This window comes from Lithobates pipiens, unplaced genomic scaffold (assembly GCF_037356315.1).
Source record: "Lithobates pipiens isolate NorthernLeopardFrog02 unplaced genomic scaffold, aLitPip1_a1.2 Scaffold_18, whole genome shotgun sequence".
In the NCBI taxonomy this organism is placed as follows: domain Eukaryota; kingdom Metazoa; phylum Chordata; class Amphibia; order Anura; family Ranidae; genus Lithobates; species Lithobates pipiens.
The window spans coordinates 274,000,312-274,019,133 of NW_027507758.1; the positions used below are offsets into that span (position 1 = coordinate 274,000,312).

At 42.7% G+C, this 18,822-nt stretch overlaps 1 protein-coding gene across 1 annotated transcript in view; it reads right to left on the minus strand.

The window, feature by feature from the left end:
• SMPDL3A (sphingomyelin phosphodiesterase acid like 3A) overlaps positions 1–18,822 on the minus strand; it is a 70,999-nt gene that overhangs the window by 17,476 nt on the left and 34,701 nt on the right. Inside the window, exons 4-5 of the mRNA XM_077487013.1 lie at positions 10,125–10,221; positions 5,376–5,554 (exon numbers count right to left, since the gene is read on the minus strand). Of these exons, the coding sequence (XP_077343139.1) occupies positions 5,376–5,554; positions 10,125–10,221 (276 nt within the window). The remainder of the gene's footprint in view (positions 1–5,375; positions 5,555–10,124; positions 10,222–18,822) is intronic.

Consider the following 18,822-nt stretch of genomic DNA (forward strand, 5'->3'; position numbering starts at 1 on the left):
TGCTCAGTCATCTGGGACCTGTCACATGTCCCAGATGACTGACAGGAGGGAGGGGGCAGAGCTGAGCCCTTCCTGTGCCGAGGGGGAAGTGACGTCAGGAGCCCAGGCACTGACAGAGGCAGATTACGAGGGACCCCCTAGCAACAGGTATTTAGAGGTGAGTTAAAAAAAAAATATTCCAAATTTTATTTTTTTAATTGTAATCATTTTTTTTTTTGTGTGTGGAACACCACTTTAATGACTACCCCAGATTGGTTTGCAGATCGCGTCACAAATTGTGAAATGCAATCCGATTCCAGTGTGCACCAAAAAAAAAGGGTCCTGTACCATTTTTGTCCAAATGCAATGCAAATTCAGCTAAACAACCTAAGTTAAAGGGATTGTAAAGTAAAAATTTTTTCTTAAAATAATAAACATGTTATACTTACCTCCACTGTGCAGCCCGTTTTGCACAGAGTGGCCCCGAACCTGCTCTTCTGGGGTCCCTCAGCGGCTGTCTCTGCTTCTTCCCGCAGGTACTTCTTACGTTCATGCGAGCTCCCTCGCATGGTGAGAAGCACCTGCAGGCGCGCTCCCATGATACAGCCGGTGGCTCGCTGTATCACACGGCCCCGCCCCCAGCACGCCGCATCATTTGATGTGATTGACAGCAGCGCGAGCCAATGGCTGCACTGCCTTCAATCCATCCACTCCAGCCAATCAGTGGCCAGGCTGAGCGGTGAAGAGGACGGCGGGGGCGAGCGCGGGACTTTCAAGGGGTGAGGTAAGTAAAACGGGGGGGGGGGCTGGGGGCGCCGGCACTGTGAGATGTTTTTTCACCTTAATGCATAGAATGCATTAAGGTGAAAAAACATTTACCTTTACAACCCCTTTAAGTGAAGAGACAGGTTGTGTTTAGCCTCATACACACGATGAGAACATCGGACAAATGATCATCTGTTTTTTTTTTTGCATGCTAGTCTCATATTGAAAATGAAGACGTTTCTAAAATTCTTGTATGACAGAATATAACTTCAGAAGTGATGTAATGTGTTGTATTGTATTGTAATATACTCTGTTGTTTCTGAGCATACATGGTCTTGGTCTTCCGATTTTTTTCGGACTAATATCCTGTACACGCGGTCGGACTTTCCGATGGAAAATGTGCGATCGGATTGTGTTGTCGGAATTTCCGACACACAAAGTTTGAAATCTGGATCTAAAATTTTCCGACAACAAAATCCAATCGTTTAAATTCCGATCATGTGTAGACAATTCCGACGCACAATGTGCCACGCATGCTCATAATAAATTAAGAGATGAAAGCAATTGGCCACTGGCCTCTTTATAGTCCCGTCCTACGTATTGTACGTCACCTTGTTCTGAACGATCAGATTTTCTGACAATTTTGTGAGACCGTGTGTATGCAAGACAAGTTTGGGCCAAAATCCGTTTGTAGTGATTAAGTCTGTACTGATTAAGGGAAATGGTTCATTCTGGTATCATATGAGAAAAATATTTGTGTTTGTACCTTCGGATAATTTTGCAAGAACTATCGTGGTCAGCTCCTGAAAGCTGTGTACTAATGATCAGATTTTTGGATTTTGGGTGTTGAAATGTAATACTGTATGTTGGATATAAGGATATTCAGCATTATCCTGTTTTTTTTTGATTACCAAGTGACTGTGTTTTTGATGGGGCCCTCTGTACCCCAGATAGTCCTCTTGACAGTGATCTATAGCCACTCCTGCCTGCATTCCAATCAATGTCAGTACCGTATGTCAAAACAATTAGTAGATCCAAAGTTACTGACCAGTAAAGTTACATGAATAAAGTCCTTTGTGATGAAAAAACAAAGACAATTGAAAACAGTTGAGTGAAACAATGAAGGCTCATTTAGAAGCCCAATGAGGTAATAAAATGAAAGCAATTCCAATACCAGCTGAAGTGAACAAGTAGTTTCAAATCAAGTGCTCAGAAGACAGCCACCGTGTCCCAGTGAAGTGAACATTTACTGGAAATGATGGCTGCCATTACAGCAGCATGCACGCATTGAGGAATGTATCCATTAAGCCAATCCAGTGACAGTAATTCATGAGGGTTATGCTGTGATAAATAAAGCTCACCAAGAACCAAAGGTAATCCACATAGTATAGTATTTATTATTCTCTCGATGACCAGGCTGCGGGCCTCTTTCTTCCCTCCGATGGGATAAGTGAAGGAGATAGATTTTTCTGAACTGTACTTTAGTCTGGGAGGATTACGAGACACCCCTCCAAAAGTGACCAGGTAAAACAGTTCACATTTATGTATTTAAAAATATGTATTCGCCTGTATGCAGTGATGTAAGTAACTTAGTTAAAATAAACAGAGTTACTTAACGCGGTTACTTTAGAGGTAAAGAGCAATCTAACTGATTACTCTTCCCCTCATGGTAACGCCGTTCCCATTACTTGGGTGGCATTACCGCAATTACATCTACCGCCCAAGACCAGGTAGATGGGACTAGCAAGGGAAGTGAATGCCGCTGCCTCCATCAGCGAGATTGACACCTCGCTAGCCGTCGCCATGTATGGATTTAAAGGAGGGAAAAAAATGGTGTGGGGGCCCCCCCAAAGTCCATACCAAATCCTTATCCGAGCACGCAGCCCGGCAGGTCAGGAAAGGGGTTGGGGACGAGCGAGCGCCCCCCCCCCCCCCCGAGCCGTACCAGGCCGCATGCCCTCAACATGGGGGGTGGGTGATTTAGGGAAGGCAGAGCCCTGCGGCCCCCCCACCCCAAAGCACCTTGTCCCCATGTTGATGAGGACAAGGGCCTCTTCCCAACAACCCTGGCCGTTGGCTGTCGGGGTCTGCGGGCGGGGGGCTTATCAGAATCCGGGAGCCCCATTTAATAAGGGTGCCTCCAGATTTCGGCCCCCTACCCTATGCGAATGAGTATGGGGTACGATGTACCCCTACCCATTCACCTGGGGAAAAAAGTGTTGTTAATAAAAAAAACACAACACAGGTTTTTAAAGTAATTTATTAATCAGCTCTGGGGGTCTTCTTCCGTCTTCGGGGGTCCTCTTCTGACTTCTCCGCTCTGTTCGGCCTCTTCTCCTGGTGTCCGGCCTCTTCTTCTGGGCTCCTCTGCTATCCTCTGGCAGCTCTTTTACTAGCGGAGAAGCCCGGTCTCCTCCGTCCTTCTTTCCCCTTCTCTATTCTTTCTTCCTTCTTCTTCCAATGTTGACAGGACGCTCTCTCCCACTGTAATTCTGTGTGAGCGCTGCACGATCACTTATATAGGAATGGGACGTGGTCACCGGGTGATGTCACTTGTTGGCCCCGCCCCTTATAACGTCAGGTCCCAAGGCATGCTTTTGACGTCAGGTCCCAGCATGCCTTGGGGCCTGACGTCATAAGGGGCGGGGCCACCGTGTGGATTACATGGTGACCAGGCCCCATTCCTATATAAGTGATCGCGCAGCGCTCACACGACATTACAGTGGGAGAGAGCGTTGTGTCAACAATGGAAGAAGAAGGAAGAAGAAGAGGGAAGAAGGACGGAGGAGACTGGGCTCCTCCGCTAGTAAAAGAGCTGCAAGAATATAGCAGAGGAGCCCAGAAGAAGAACCAGAGAGAGCGGGAGAAGACGCCGGCGAAGAGGCCGGACACCAGGAGAAGAGGCCGAACAGAGCAGAGAAGTCAGAAGAAGACCCCCGAAGACGGAAGAAGACCCCCGGAGCTGATTAATAAATTACTTTAAAAACCTGTGTTGTGTTTTTTTTATTAACATTTTTCTCCCCAGGTGAATGGGTAGGGGTACATCGTACCCCATACTTATTCACATAGGGTAGGGGGCCAGAATATGGGGGCCCTCTTATTAAATGGGACTCCTAGATTCTGATAAGCCCCCCGCCCGCAGACCTCAACAACCAACAGACAGGGTTGTCGGAAAGAGGCCCTTGTCCTCATCAACATGGGGACAAGGTGCTTTGGGGTGGGGGGGGCTGCAGGGCCCCCCTTTCCCAAAGCACCCCCCATGTTGAGGGCACACGGCCTGGTACAGCTCGGGGGAGGGGCGCTCGCTCGTCCCCACCCCCTTTCCTGACCGGCCAGGCTGCATGCTCGGATAAGGGTCTGGTATGGACGTTGGGGGGACCCCCACGCCGCTTTTCCGGCGTAGGGGTTCCCCGTTAAATCCATACCAGGCGACGGGGCTACCAAGGTGTCAATCTCGCTGATGGAGGCAGCGGCGGCGGCATTCACTTCCTTCGCTAGTCCCATCTATAGAATATTAAAAAAAAGTCAGTTACTTTGCTAAGTAACTAATTACTTTTCTAATGTAGTAACCAAGTTACTAACGCAATTACTTTTTGGGAGAAGTAATTTGTAACTTAACTAATTACCTTATTAAAGTAAGATGACCAACACTGCCTGTATGAATGAAGATTGGTAAAGCCTTTTTAGGAGGTGAGTGAGCTAAAATGGTCAAAGTCAAGACCTGTTGCCTGTTCAGCATATTAGAGCAGTTCTTCGTTACAGATTTTTCTATGAATGATACAACAACACGTGTGACACATTCATATAACAGCATGATTTGTAAAATCCCTCCAAAAAAAGGCAATACACTTATCATGAGAAAACTACAAACACCACCATTAATGACCTGCTTCTAAAAAATGTTAGTTACATGGCCTATATGCTGACACTTCAATTTCTGAGTTTCTGACATTGAACAAGTTTGCAGATTAAGGCTGGGTTCACACTGCTGCGGCTACGAGAACCGGATGTGATTCGCACCGCACTGCAGTGCAAATCACATCCGATCTCTGTGCGATGCGAGTTCAGCCATACAGATTGTATGGCTGAATTCGCATCGCATCCACCACAAACTCGCACAGGACCCTTTTTTTGGTCCGCAGCAGAATCGGATCGCATGGGTGTTCACACCATGCGATCCGATTCCTGTGCGAGTTTGCAGATCGCACTGCGATATGCGAATTGATCTGGGGGTGTCATTAACGTTTCACTGACACTCCCAGCAGTTCGCATAGGGCAGTGTGAACTGCCACCAGGAGGCATGCGATGCGGGAACCCGCCGCGGATTCGCGGCGTTCCTGCATCACTGCAGTGTGAACCCAGCCTTAAGCAGCATACAGAAAAGACATGGTAATGTATTAGGGGAACCATTTCCCTGTGGTCAGATATTCTAACCATGAAATGTGTTGTTTTTTTGTTATTCCCATGCACTATATTTGAAATGCTTGTGCAAATTACTTTTTTGGGATCTACCATTTTATTATAAATATGCAGTTTCTACCATATTCCTAAAAGCATTTCTCTAATAAATATTACCTTTAGTTATTACCATTTAAAGTATAAACAGTTATTAACACACTACTGTCTATTACCTTTTCATTGTTTTGATGAGAAAATTGAAGTGTCTCCTCCAGCCATTCTAACTGATCAGCTGGGTCAGTAATGTTGAATGTCACTATATTGGGACTGTAATAAAGATTTGTGTTTAAACTGATTATTCTTAGAGGGGTACCAGATGTGTTTGACTTGTAGATCTGAGAATAGTATCCTCCTGATTGGGGAAAAAAATTATAAGTATTAAGGACAATGAAATGGATATTTTCTCCATAAAACATTTAGAAATAACAAAAATTTAGGGGAAGACTGGCAAGAGGGCAAGGAATACAAATACTTGGGCCACTGCTATTATGAGCAGAATATGGCACAAGCAGGGCAACAGGGCCTCTTTCAATATGCAGATATTCAGCCAATAAAAACTACCAGAAGAACTGCTCAAACTCATGAACACGCCACCACATCGCCACCTATCACGTATCTACTACCTACTTTCCCAACCTTCCTCTCAACAGAAAACAGCCTCCATGGCATCCTGGGAGCTTTCGTTGCAGGTCACATCTTCTCTGTCCCAATGGTGCTATGCTACTCGACTAACTCTTATACCCTGTACACACAGTTGGACATTCCGACCACAAAATCAGTCAGATATTTTCCGATGGATTTTGTCCTAAACTGGTGTTGCATACACACATTCGGACAAAGTTGTCGGAAAATCTGATCGTTCGGAATGTGATGACGTTCGTTCGTTACAACGGGACTACGTTGAGGCTAGTAGCCAAAAGCTTTGGTCTCGTAATTTGATCTGAGCATGCGTGGTACTTTGTCCGATCGTAATTTTCTACAAACGATCGGAAAAAATCCGATCTGATTTTTTTGTCGGAAAATTTGAGATCTTGCTCTCAAATTTTTTCCGTCTGAATTTCCGACGGAAAAATTCAGATGGAGCCCACACACGATCGGATATTCCAACAATATAATCTGATCAGACCTCTTCCGTCGGAATTTCCGACCGTGTGTACAGGGCATTAAACATTTCAAGTGCCTATCTCATTGGGAATCATTTTAAAAAAACTCCTCCACAAGTGGTACCTAACACTGGATAGACTAGCTACCATTTTCCCCAGCCAGTCCTCTCTATGCTGGAGACTATGTGGAGCCATAGGATCAATCTCACATATTTGGTGGCATTTCCCTATTGTTACCCACTTCTGGTATTGATGTATTCTCCTTGGCTTCATCCAATATTGGAGTAATAATACAACCAGACTCTAAGCTGGCCTTACTGGGAATAGGCCTGGATTCCTGGCCTCTTAAATTTCATACAATTGTCACACCTATTTAGAGCAGTCGGGCTGACCCTTGCAAAAAAATGAAAACAAATCATCCCCCCCGATTAGTCAAATATTATAAGAATACTAAATGAACATGCTCTCTTTAAATATATATTTGCCACAGCCAACCTCCCATTAGATAAGTTTCTTATCAAATGGTCCCATTGGATCTGACACCCTTGCACCACATTGCCACTTTAAATCATACCTAACACTTTTAATCACCTCTGCCATAGAATCCATCCTTCTCTCACAGGCACATCTAACATCATTACCATTTCCTTTCCTTTATAGACTGTCATACCCACCTACCCCCCTTTCTTTTCTATTCCCACTCTCCCACTTCTCTCTATTAGTCTCTGGTGTTCTTGATATATCCCTACTATACTCAGGCAAAATAACAAGTTATATCCCTGCGGTTAAAGCTTAACCTGACTGTATTTACTGAATAACTCTTACCTGTTACTCTTCACTATAATGCCATGTTATTTTCTTTGAAATATATCTTATGATAAAGGAAATATTGGAAAAATGTATACATAGAACTGATACAGCTCTTAGTTGATATCACTCCAATCAATATCCTTATCTTGATTACTCAATTAAGTAATTAACTTAATTTGAGTCCATGTAAAGGTTTTGTTTTAAAGTGGATTTAAACCTGAAAAAAAATAAAAATAATGAAGACTTCTACATGGTACAGTAGACGATGCCAAGTCATCTGTGCCCAGTCTTGCCACGCAGAGTTCATCCAGCTGTGAGCAATCCTCTTGTCTTTTAGACAAGAGGATTTAGTAAGCAAGATTAAAAATTACACACCGATACGTTTGTGTCGCCACTTCTACTGCTGTGACTGACATCTGATTTCTTTATCTCATGCATGGCATGAGAGTAGAGAGTGTGATACGATTTCCCGCTTCACATCCCTCCTCCTTTCTTCTCCAGCTCTCCCAGGATCAGCTGCTCCACACCTCAGCATGATTGGGCATGCTGAAGTCATGTGATGCCTTTCCTGAATTTTGACTGGATATTACTCATCATGGGACATGATCAGTGTCATTGAGGAGGATATTCATGGTGTAGTCAGCTCCCAGAGTCAGCAGAAAGAGTAGGGAAGTGTAGAGGTGGGCAGGGAGCCTTGTGACGTCATGACTCTGCCCACAGAGCTCTGGCAAAGAGGCCCACAATTCCAGAGTTTTGCAGGTCTCCTACTGCTGAAGGGGGTGACATTTGCAAGGTAGAGATACCTGCAAGAGGCTTGCATGTATATAGACATTATACATATATGCATTAAAACTGTGCCATTAGTTTATACTGGGTGAGTGGTGGGTTTACATCCACTTTAATTGAAAATCTGATGAAGCAACTTCTGTTTTATGCTGTGATCTTTTTCATTCAATAAAACATACATTTTTGAGGAGAAAGTCTTTGGGTTTTTGCATTCATTTTTTTTTTTTTGTAATTTTATGGCCACTGAAATGCATTGGCTGTTTTTAGACATTTGCAGAACAATTACATTAGTTTCATTTCTGATCAATTTAAGTTACTTTTCAATTTGTTGCATTCATAATAAAATTTGTATTTGAATAAAAAATATCAAATCCATTAAAATTAATCGCGAAGAACAGCTGGTAGTTAAGGAGCGGGCGGCCTGCATGCTGCCATGTCCTTGACAACCATGACTCATCTGCTGTTAGCAGGATTCCGTGCTGACAGCTGAATGTAAACAAACATTGCCGGCTTTAAATTAAAAAAAGAAAACAGCGTGGGGGTCTCACCAATCCACACCAGGCCCTTCAGGTCTGGTATGGATTTTAAGGGGACCCCAATGTCAAAAGGTAAAAACAAAAATGGCGAGGGGTCGATGTCAAACCTTTTTCTGAGCATGCAGTCCGGCTGGTTAGAAAAGAAAGGAGGGAAAGAGCAAGCCCCCCACCTCGAACCAAAGCAGGCCACATGCACTCAACATGGGGCGTGCCTTGGGCAGGAGGAGGGGGGGGCATGGGGACAAGGTCCTCTTACCCACAACCCTGGGTGATGGCTGTGGGGGTCTGCAGGCAGGGGGCTTATTGGAATCTGTAAGAGGCCCCAAGGTCCTGGTTTCCCCCTATGTGAATGAGTATGGGGTACATAGTATCCTCCTTGTTCACCAAAGAAAGTGTCAAAAATAAATAGAAAAACAATGTCCCAAGTAAATCCATTGTCAATCATGACATATGATGATGAAGAGGTCTGCACATGTTGCTTGCCTCCTAGGAGCTGACATCTCTGGTTCTCACTGACGGTAAACAAAGAAGGGGAAGGGGCCACCGATGACAGTGGGTGACCCAACCCCTTTGTTTATTTACTGTCAGTAGGAACTGGAGATGTCAGACACCGGGAGGCAAGCAACTGGTGCGGACATCTTAGGGGGCATTGTTTTTTATTTTTATTTTTAATAAAGCACTTGTAAAAAACTGTGTTTGTGATTTTATTTATTTTTGACACTTTTTTGTGAGTGTGAGTGTGAGTGGAGGTGCTTGCACCATAACTAGCAAGTTAAAGTAACTGCTAATTCATCAAGACTGATCCTTATGTAGTCTTTCCTATAATGTCTGGCATTTTTTGTCCTTATTTTTCCTGGTATTGATACTTCAACTTTAAAATTGTTGATGTGCATTTTGTGGTTTGGTAAAATATTGCAAAAGAGCTGAGGGAAAAAATTCTTCTTTCACTATGTGGTAAGAGAACAAGACATTATGCTTATTCATATACTGTTTTTATTCCTGTGGATAACCCTGATGTTTGTTATCACAGAAAAAACAGAGCATATGATGTTTTTTTATTCTCCATGCTGCAATGCACCACATTTGTACAGCGCCCCCTGTTCTCACTGAACAGTGTGGGCTGGCATCTGAGCTTTGCCTGAGCTCAACGGTAGTAATAGCCACAAATTGGGCTTTATCAAGAGAGGAGCAGAGAAGCTGGAAATCAAGGAATAACGAAGGCATTTCCTTTCATATTTATATAGCAGTTAAGTGGACAAGTCAATATGGCATGCAGCCTACACTAGTAGCTTGTAGCAATAGTTTTTACCTAAAAAAATAAGTCATATTACACAAGGAACAGAGAAGAACATCATTATATAGGTGTGTCCAGGACAAGATAATATATAAACATGGACCTGGCTTACATGTATTGCATCTTCATCATTGTGGCCTATGTTATACCCTAGATCTCAATGGGAATCTGTATCTGCTGGGCTTTTTTTTATCAACTTGCTATGCATCCTCCTTGATTAGCAGTAAAAACATACAAAACATGAAGGAAGGAAGTACAAGTCAGATTATTAGATTGTGTAAAATTGGACATTTCAATACTTTTTTTTTTTTTGTTTGTTTCCTCCTTTGACAAATCCATGTGTTACAAAGCCATGATCTTAAACCCTCACATAAACCACGAGTAATGTTTTACCTTTCCGGAAAGTTGTGAGAGCTTCCTCACACAGCCAGGGTTTCCAAAACTCTGCAACTGCGGTGTAGACTTCACTGCCTGATACGGGCAGCTGATCCTAATAGTACAGAAAAAAATAATCTTCTGTCAGGCAAACTCTCATATATAAACGTGACTTTTATATATATATTTAACGTGTGGTATTAAGTGTAAAGTGAACTGTCAAAACTAAGTTTATAAATTCATAGACATATATGCAAATACCAAATGTGTATAAACAATTGATACAAAATGACAAAAATAACTTGAAACAAACCAGTGAAACAAAGTCTGAAAAACAAAAGTCCTAAAATGAAATAAAAAAACAATTTATTGGTGCAAAAAAAAAAAAAAACTCTAATAAGTGAGGTCAAAATTATGGTTATGTTAAAAACAACCTTAAAAACAAAAACACGTGTGTATAAAAATATAGTCCATCTGTGAATCTAAAAAAAAAAAAAGTGTACAAAAAGAGGCCTACAGTACATTACTCAGTGCCAAATATTAGCCCACCAATCTGAGCCCAGTGGAGTTTTGAAAATGGATCACAACATTTGCCTGCTTTCTCTGATGGTGATGGGAGTCTGGTCGAAGGAAATGCTTGAATAAGGCTATCTTTTTTTTCATCTGTTTGGCGAGTTTAAACCCCATTAGGGGAAGAGTGTCTCACGTGGTGAAAACTGGGAGTTGGTGTAGAATGCAAATATAATCCACTGCCTAGGATCACCCACTTTTACAGACTCAATTTGATACATCATCAGAGTGTATATGTTACATGTTTGTGGAGTTGGACACTTATCCATCATCATCGCTGCTATAACATTTGGACTGTTTATTAATTAGATTGTCTTTTTATTATATATGTTATTTCCGGTAGTTTCCATCTGTGAATCTGAATCTGTAATGCTTTGTACACACGGTCGGAAATTCTGACGGAAAAGGTCCAATCGGATTATAGAGTCGGAAAATCCAATCGTGCATGGGCTCTATCAGACTTTTTCCCACCAATAGGGTTGCCACATCATCCCTTTAATCCAGGACACATAAATTACACAGGTTCTGAGGCTGATTTAATGCAGATAAGGCACCAAGTGGGTTTAATTACCTAAATCAGACACAGAGCCTGTGTAATTAATGTATGTCCTGGATTAAAGGGATGATGTGGCAACCCTACCCACCAATCCAGGGATTTTTTTAGTGCTGCAGTCTTTCTATATATATATATATATATATATATATATATATATATATATATATATATATATATATATATATATATATATATATATATATATATATATATATATGCACCCTTTTTAATTGTACAATATATATTAAAGTGAAAAAAACATTTTCAATGAAGACTTCTACCTGGTACAGTAGAGGATGTCAAGTCACCTGTGCCCAGTCTTGGCACGAAGAGTTAATCCAGCTCTGAGAAATCTTCTTGGATTGGGCATGCTGAAGTCATGTGGTGCCTTTCCTGAGTTTTGACTGGATGTTAGTCACAACTCCATCGACCAAGCTCCGGCAAAGAGACCCAGCCACCAATTCCAGATTTTTGCGGGGCTCCTACTGCTGAAGGGGGTGACATTTGCAAGGTAGATATATATACATTAACCACTTGCCAACCACCGTGGTGTGTAAATGGGCATACCTGTACATCCCCTTTAAGAGCCGGATATAGCAGGTGCACGTGCCCGCCGCATTCAATGTGACCGTGCCCGCGAGGTCTTCCGGCGATTGTTTCACGGAGCCTCAGAATGGGGAAGTGCCTATGTCAAAAAGGCATTTCCCCGTTCTGTCTTCAGGAACAGTGATCACTAAGAATGAGCTCCAGAATGTTTGCACAGCCCACATGCAGAGCCCGCCAGGAAGTCAGCACTGCGCTAATCAAAGGCAGTGAGACATTTCCCGATCTCTGCAGCCACGCATTGGGATAATGTCTCACTGCCTGTGATGAGCGCAGCACAGTGCCGACTTCCTGGTGGGCTCTGCATGTGGGCTGTGTGAGCATGCCGGAACTCATTCTTAGTGATCGCTGTCATGTGACTAGTAGCGCATCCCCCCAACAGTTAGAATCACTCCCTAGGACACACTTAACCCCTTCATCGCCCCTTATTGGTTAACCCCTTCACTGCCATTGTCATTTACAAGGTAAGCAGTGCATTTTTATAGCACTGATCACTGTATAAATGACAATGGTCCCAAAATAGTGTCAAAACTAAAGTGTCCAATGTGTCTGCTAAAATGTCGCAGTCCCGATAAATTGCAGATCACGCCATTACTACTAAAAATAAAAATGCCATAAAACTATCCCGTATTTTGTAGACACTATAACTTTTGCGCAAACCAATCAATATACGCTTATTGAGATTTCTTTTACCAAAAATATGTAGAAGAATACACATTGGTGGAAACTGAGGAAAAAAAATGGTGTTTTATATATTTTTTGGTGATATTTATTATAGCAAAAAGTAAAAAATAATGTGTTTTTTTCTAAATTGTCACTCTTTTTTTGTTTATAGCGCAAGAAATAAAAACCACAGAGGTGATCAAATACCACTAAAAGAAAGCTCTGTTTGTGGGAAAAAAAGGACATCAATTTTGTTTGTGTACAACTTTACACGACCGCGCAATTGTCAGTTAAAGCGATGCAGTGCAGAATCGCAAAAAGTGCTCTGGTCAGGGAGGGGGTAAAATCTTCCGGGGCTGAAGCAGTTAATACTGTGCCATTCATTTATACTAGGTGAGTGGTGCATTTACATACATTTTAAAGTGCACCTCTATTTATGTTTAAAAAAGTGAAAGGTAACATTTTCAATAACACTTTAATACTATAATCCACTGCAATATCAAGAATTAAGAAGAAACAAAATCAAACTATCATATGGCATGAAAAAGGCTACATTTGCTTTTTGGAAGTGATTGTAATAGCTGACTTTTCATCCAGCGATTGATTTCCTAAAATTGGCAAAATAAAACTGAATATAACTATTGCATCACTGGGACTTACAATGTGATTATATGAAGATGAACCTCTCATCAGAACCTATAGGAAATGGAACTGGCTACAGGAAAGTAGGAAACAAGTAGAATTCATGTGTAATGGCAGGAGGTAAGAGTCAGTACTTGTATGTACCTTATGTGTAGGGTAGAACGTATAGGTGGCCCTTTGTAATGCTCTTTTGGGCATCTAGATGTTCCCATAGCTGAAAGCCTAGGAAGACTCAGGAGTAAGTAAGATTATGTGGCAGCTATATCTCTGCTAGGAGAAGGGCACCCTGGGTAAGGATATATTAGGTAGGCAGAGAGCATCCTGGGTTAGTTGCCATGAGGAGAATGATTACTGGTTGTCTCTGTGTGAGTGGACCAGACCAGAACAACATGTGGGTAATTGGGTCTTATTCATTTAGGAAGTTCTGTAACAGTTGAAAGACTGTATTTTATGGGACTACTTTTATTTCTCTGCTTTGGAATGTGGGACTCTGGGACACCCCTCCTATGGATAACAGGCTTCCCGTCTCTCCTTTAATTCTCTTGGAACTATGCTTGGATTTTTTGTAACTTAAAGTTGAGTGCTGCCACTTTTAAGAGGTGCTTCTATTGATTCTGTAAACTGTTAAAAGGCATTCCTGGTGTAAACTCGTCCTTTTCCTAACATTTAGATGGGGCTCTCTTCTGAAAACTAAACTTGTTGCCCAAACAGGGTTCATTGGTTTAAGGCAGGGGTAGGCAACCTCGGCGATCCAGCTGTGGTGAAACTACAAGTTCCATGAGACATTGCAAAACCCTGACAATCACAGGTATGACTCCTAGAGGCAAAGGCATGATGGGATTTGTAGTTTCAAAACAGCTGGAGTGCCAAGGTTTCCTACCTCTGGTTTAAGGCCTAATACAGGTGTGCAGAGAACTACCAATGCAATTGGTACCTGTTAAGCAAGAACAGGTTATCCCATAGGTGTCCACACAAGCAGGGTGGAGTAGGATAACTCCCCTAGGGGGCCATGAACATTATACACTAATAGGACAAGGCCACTACCCCTGGGTTTGGACAGGAACTGGCAAAGAGTGGATGCACCCTCCTGCTACACAACATATGTAACTAAACAAGTGTAGCACCCTCCTGGGTCAGGTAAGGCTGTTAGGTAAATTTAGTTTAGTTCCACTGTCATCCGTGGAACAGGAGATGATTGGTTAGGGCTGATCATGGTTTCACAGACTGCTTCTTTGCTACTTTCCCCTGTATCCTGGAACTATCTGGAGTTTTCCAGAACATAGTGGGTGGGAAGGTAGAGTCTGCAGCCTGAATATTTAGGGGGCTTCTGCCAATCCACGGGGAGGTGTGCCACAAGGTGGGGGACAAGCCCTTAAATAGTTTGTGCCTAAGCAGAAAAGGAAGTCTGCAGCATGCTGGTGTAAGGAAACATTCCAGGGTCCAGCCAGGAAGAAACCCCTGTTGAGGGGTCTTGCCCTTCTGGGTCCAGGGAAGGAGCCAGCAAAAGGCAAAGAAGGTCCCAACCAGGCTTAGCTGGGGGACCTGAAGAGAAAGAATCCCAGGTATCCAGGGGTCAGGAGAGAGCTCACAGGAGGAAAGTTGGAAATTGAGCTGTGGGAGAAACCCCAAGTTGTCCTAGAGGCTGAGTGAGTCTATTTCTCCATCACAAGGAAGCAACCACTGAGATATCAGAAGGAGGCAACTGATGATCCTGTGGTCCTGAGTACAAAACCTCAGTTCTGTTTAGTGCTTTATTCTTCAGATGAAGGATCACAGGCAGCTGGAAGATTCTTTGGGACTTGTTACTAAAGAAAAATACAGTCCGAAGTGTAGCCGTGCAGCCAAGCAGGGGTGTAATACCATCGGATGTTGTACAGGCGTAGCTGAGGCAGTATAAGCCTTTTTGTGTTAAGTAAACTAGTGCAGCCAGAAAATGTGTACTTCTCAACCTGCCAAAACTCAAGTTCTACAGTTATGGGGTATCCTAGGCTCCCTAATTCCATCCAAGTTCAAACAAAAAAAAGACAACAACAAAAAAATACCATAGGCAGCTTCTTGAGCCAGAGAGTGACAGTCGGAAATGCTGTGTGCCTGGCTGTGTGCGAGCTAAGGTGAGGAAATAGGCTTAATCTACCAGTGACTCTTTAGGGGTGTGTTATACATGTATAGTATAGTGGACACTTAGCTTTCCCATTTGCATTGTAATTGTTTCAGTCAAACAACTTTTTTAGAGATCAGAATCAAAGTAACAAAAAAAAAGATGATATGGAGCTGAAATGACTACACACATATGAACTCTTGTTCCTTCCTCTCTTGGGCACAAAGGATGGCTCATCCATTGTCATCTGATCTGATGTATACATTTATGGTACAACTTGTTGTCACAGCTGCGGCTCAACTCAAATGATGAAAGGGTGAGGCTTAGTAATAAGGAAATATGACTTTATATCACCAGGACTCAACACAAAGCATCTTGGGAAAAAACAATCTACCAATGATAAAGTGAGGTTTATTTACTAAAAGAGTTGTGTGACCATTCTGTATACTTGCCATGAATTGAAAAAGGATTGAAAAGTGACAGTTGTGTGCAGTAAGTATCTTTTGGTAAAGTGTATCTATGGCCAAAACTAAAACAAAAAAGGTGTTCAGAAGGCAATTTTCCAGAGCTGGAAACTGTGTATAGGCAAACTGGCTCACTTACATGGGGGAGTTTGACAGACATAGCCAGCTGGCAAACTCTGCATGTAGCATTAAAATTTCCACACCTCAATGCACAATACTGCAGCTACGATAATGTCTACCTATCAAGCAGCACCATGTCCGCTTGTAGTAGGTATTTTTACCGCACTCTAGATGTCTGTATGAAAGCATGCTTAAAGTGGTTGTAAAGCTTTGTTTTTTTGTTTGTTTTTTTAAATAACAAACATGGTATACTTACCTGTTCCTGGCTCCTCCTCTTCTCGAGTGCCCCCACGAAGAGCTGCTTCCCATGGGGGCACACGTGCAGGTGCTCCTGAGTCCTGTTGCTGCGTCCATTGACATAGACAGCAGGACTCGTTCCAACCCCCCCAGCTCCCATGTCACTGGATTTGATTGACTGTGGCTGGAGCTGGTGTGCTCTTGCCCGTTGCTGGAACAATCGGGCTCAGGTAAGAAAAGGGGGGGGATCTGGGGGCAGTTGCAGGTCAAAAGTGTTTACAACCCCTTTAAATAGATGTTCACTTCTGTTCTGGATATACAGTATCTGCAATAGGAAAACACACAACAAAGGGCTTCTAGCATTCCTTTTTTTAACTTGATCTCTCCCCGTGGCTGCCTTATGACCCTTTAAAAGTTTCTAAATGCTGGGAGGCAGGCATTCTGATCACGTAATCACTGTGATTTGCTGTCACAGTGGTCACATGATCGGAAAGTTCCTAATTGCAAGTATGTATGCGTATGGATATTCCCTCTACCCATCATTATTCATTCGCCTTAATAAAGGCGTGAGGTTCCCCCCCAGGTCCATATCAGTCCCTTCAGGTTTAGTATTGATTTGGAAGGCACCCTCATGCCAAAATCCATACCAGACCCTTATCTGAGCAGGTCGGGAAAGGGAAGGGAGGAGCCCCCCCCCCCGAACCATACCAGGCCGCATGCCCTCAACATGGGGGGGATGGGAGCTTTGGGGCAGGGGGGCTCTGCGTCCCCCACCCAAAAGCACCTTGCCCCCATGTTGATGAGGACAAGGGCCTCTTCCCGACAACCCTATGTTGATGATTCCCTGCAGTGGGGTTGTGACTGCACCACTAGTGTTAGATGCTTGTTTTGATCTAAGGGAACAATAAAAGAGGATATACTTACTCAATCTTCCACTCTTCCCCACAGCTAAACCAGTCCTGGCAGCTTCTGCAGCTCCATGCTCCACCAGTTCTGATGCCATCAAAATCAGGGCAGGGGAGTGGTGGATTTAGTTAGTAAAACTGTTTCTCTTCTCCCCTAGACAAAATGATCAACTTGCAGTGCAGGCACAGCCACAGTACAAGGGATCATTTTTAAATATGTCCAAGTTGGGCTGTGATAGTGGTTCTGTTTGGTAATAAAGTTTATTAGTTAAAATGTATTTAGGTCCAATAAAAGGGCTCAAGTTTTCCCACAACCTTTGTCATGTGTTTACTTTGAGGCTGTCATTTTGTTATGGTATGATGGGTGTTAATGAAATGTACAATGCAATGCAGTGACTTCCTTTTGGTGTCCAACCACAATGTTTTTTTAGTTTTGTGTAGAATGGGCTATGGTGAAACCTCTGCCAGGTTTTTATTGCTGTCTGTGTTATTGTAGGGAAGATTACTCTTGTTTCCTGTCCCGGTGACAGGGAAGTGCCAAAACCACTTCCTGATGGCATACACAGCTCAATGTACACTGTGAAGAAGATTGCGTGTAGGAAGGTTAATAGCCTTTATTTCAATTTTGCAATAAATTCATCCTTCAGATGGATAGACAGGGTAAGGTGCCACAGATATCTATGTATTAAAGTGGATGTAAACCCAATGTCATCCTTTCTAAACTACTGCCATAGGGGTTATCTAGAAGGATATACACGCCTCCTGCCTGTATCTTTACCTGTCAAATGTCTCCCCTCTGTCTGCTATGAGACCTGAAAAACTGCATATTCTGTGGGTGGGTCTGTTGTCTGGAGCTCGGTGGGTGGAGTCATGATGTCAGTAGGCTCCCCGCCCACCTCTACACTCCCCTTGTCAATATGCATATTCTCCTGTGTATTTCTTACACTGAACTTCTGCTATGATCTCTAACATCCAGTGAAAAGACAGGAAAGTAACCACATGACTTCAGCATGCCCAAACATGCTGAGGTGGGGAATATCCAATCCTGGCAGAGCAGCAGAAGAAAGGAGTGGGAGGGAATTAAAAAATAATGTATGTGTCTTAGGCTAGTGCATGAGATATGTAAATCACCTGTCACTCACAGCAAGGGGGAGGATTTGACAAAGTTTTTCTCTGTTTGTCAAGAATTATCTGACTGAACAATTAAAAAGGATTACTCAGAGCTGGATTAACTCTTTGTGGCAAGACTGGGCTCAAATGATAGGAAATCTTATACTCTACATTATGACATCAAAAAAATAAATAAAAAATGTCGGATTTACATCCACTTTAAGTGTGACATGATAGAAATATGTACGTAAACTCAAATCCAAGACCACTGTTGTGGTATTCACACGAGAGAGAGATCCAGGTGGTGCCTAGAGACTTTCAGGGGGCCACAAAATACTTCAATCTATGTACATAGTCTCTAGTGACATCTAGTGGTTACTTTGACAATAATTTCTGTATAAGTATTCTCGTACACAACAGAATGCATAACCTATATGGACTTCTCATTTTGCAAACCTGAATCATTTTATTTTATGATTTGAAATGTAATAAACATGTTGTATTACATATAAATTGCACTTGGGGGCTAAAAATATGCATGCATTATACATAGTAGGGGGAGTACAAATGTGGGAAACAATGATGGAGAAGGATTTGGGTGATCTGGTAGATCACAAGCTTAATAATGGCATGCAATACCAAGCAGTGGTTTCCAAAGTGAGCAAAATACTTTCTTGTATTAAAAAAGGTATGGACTGCAGAGATTGAGATATCATTTTGCCCATGTATAAATCATTAGTAAGACCTC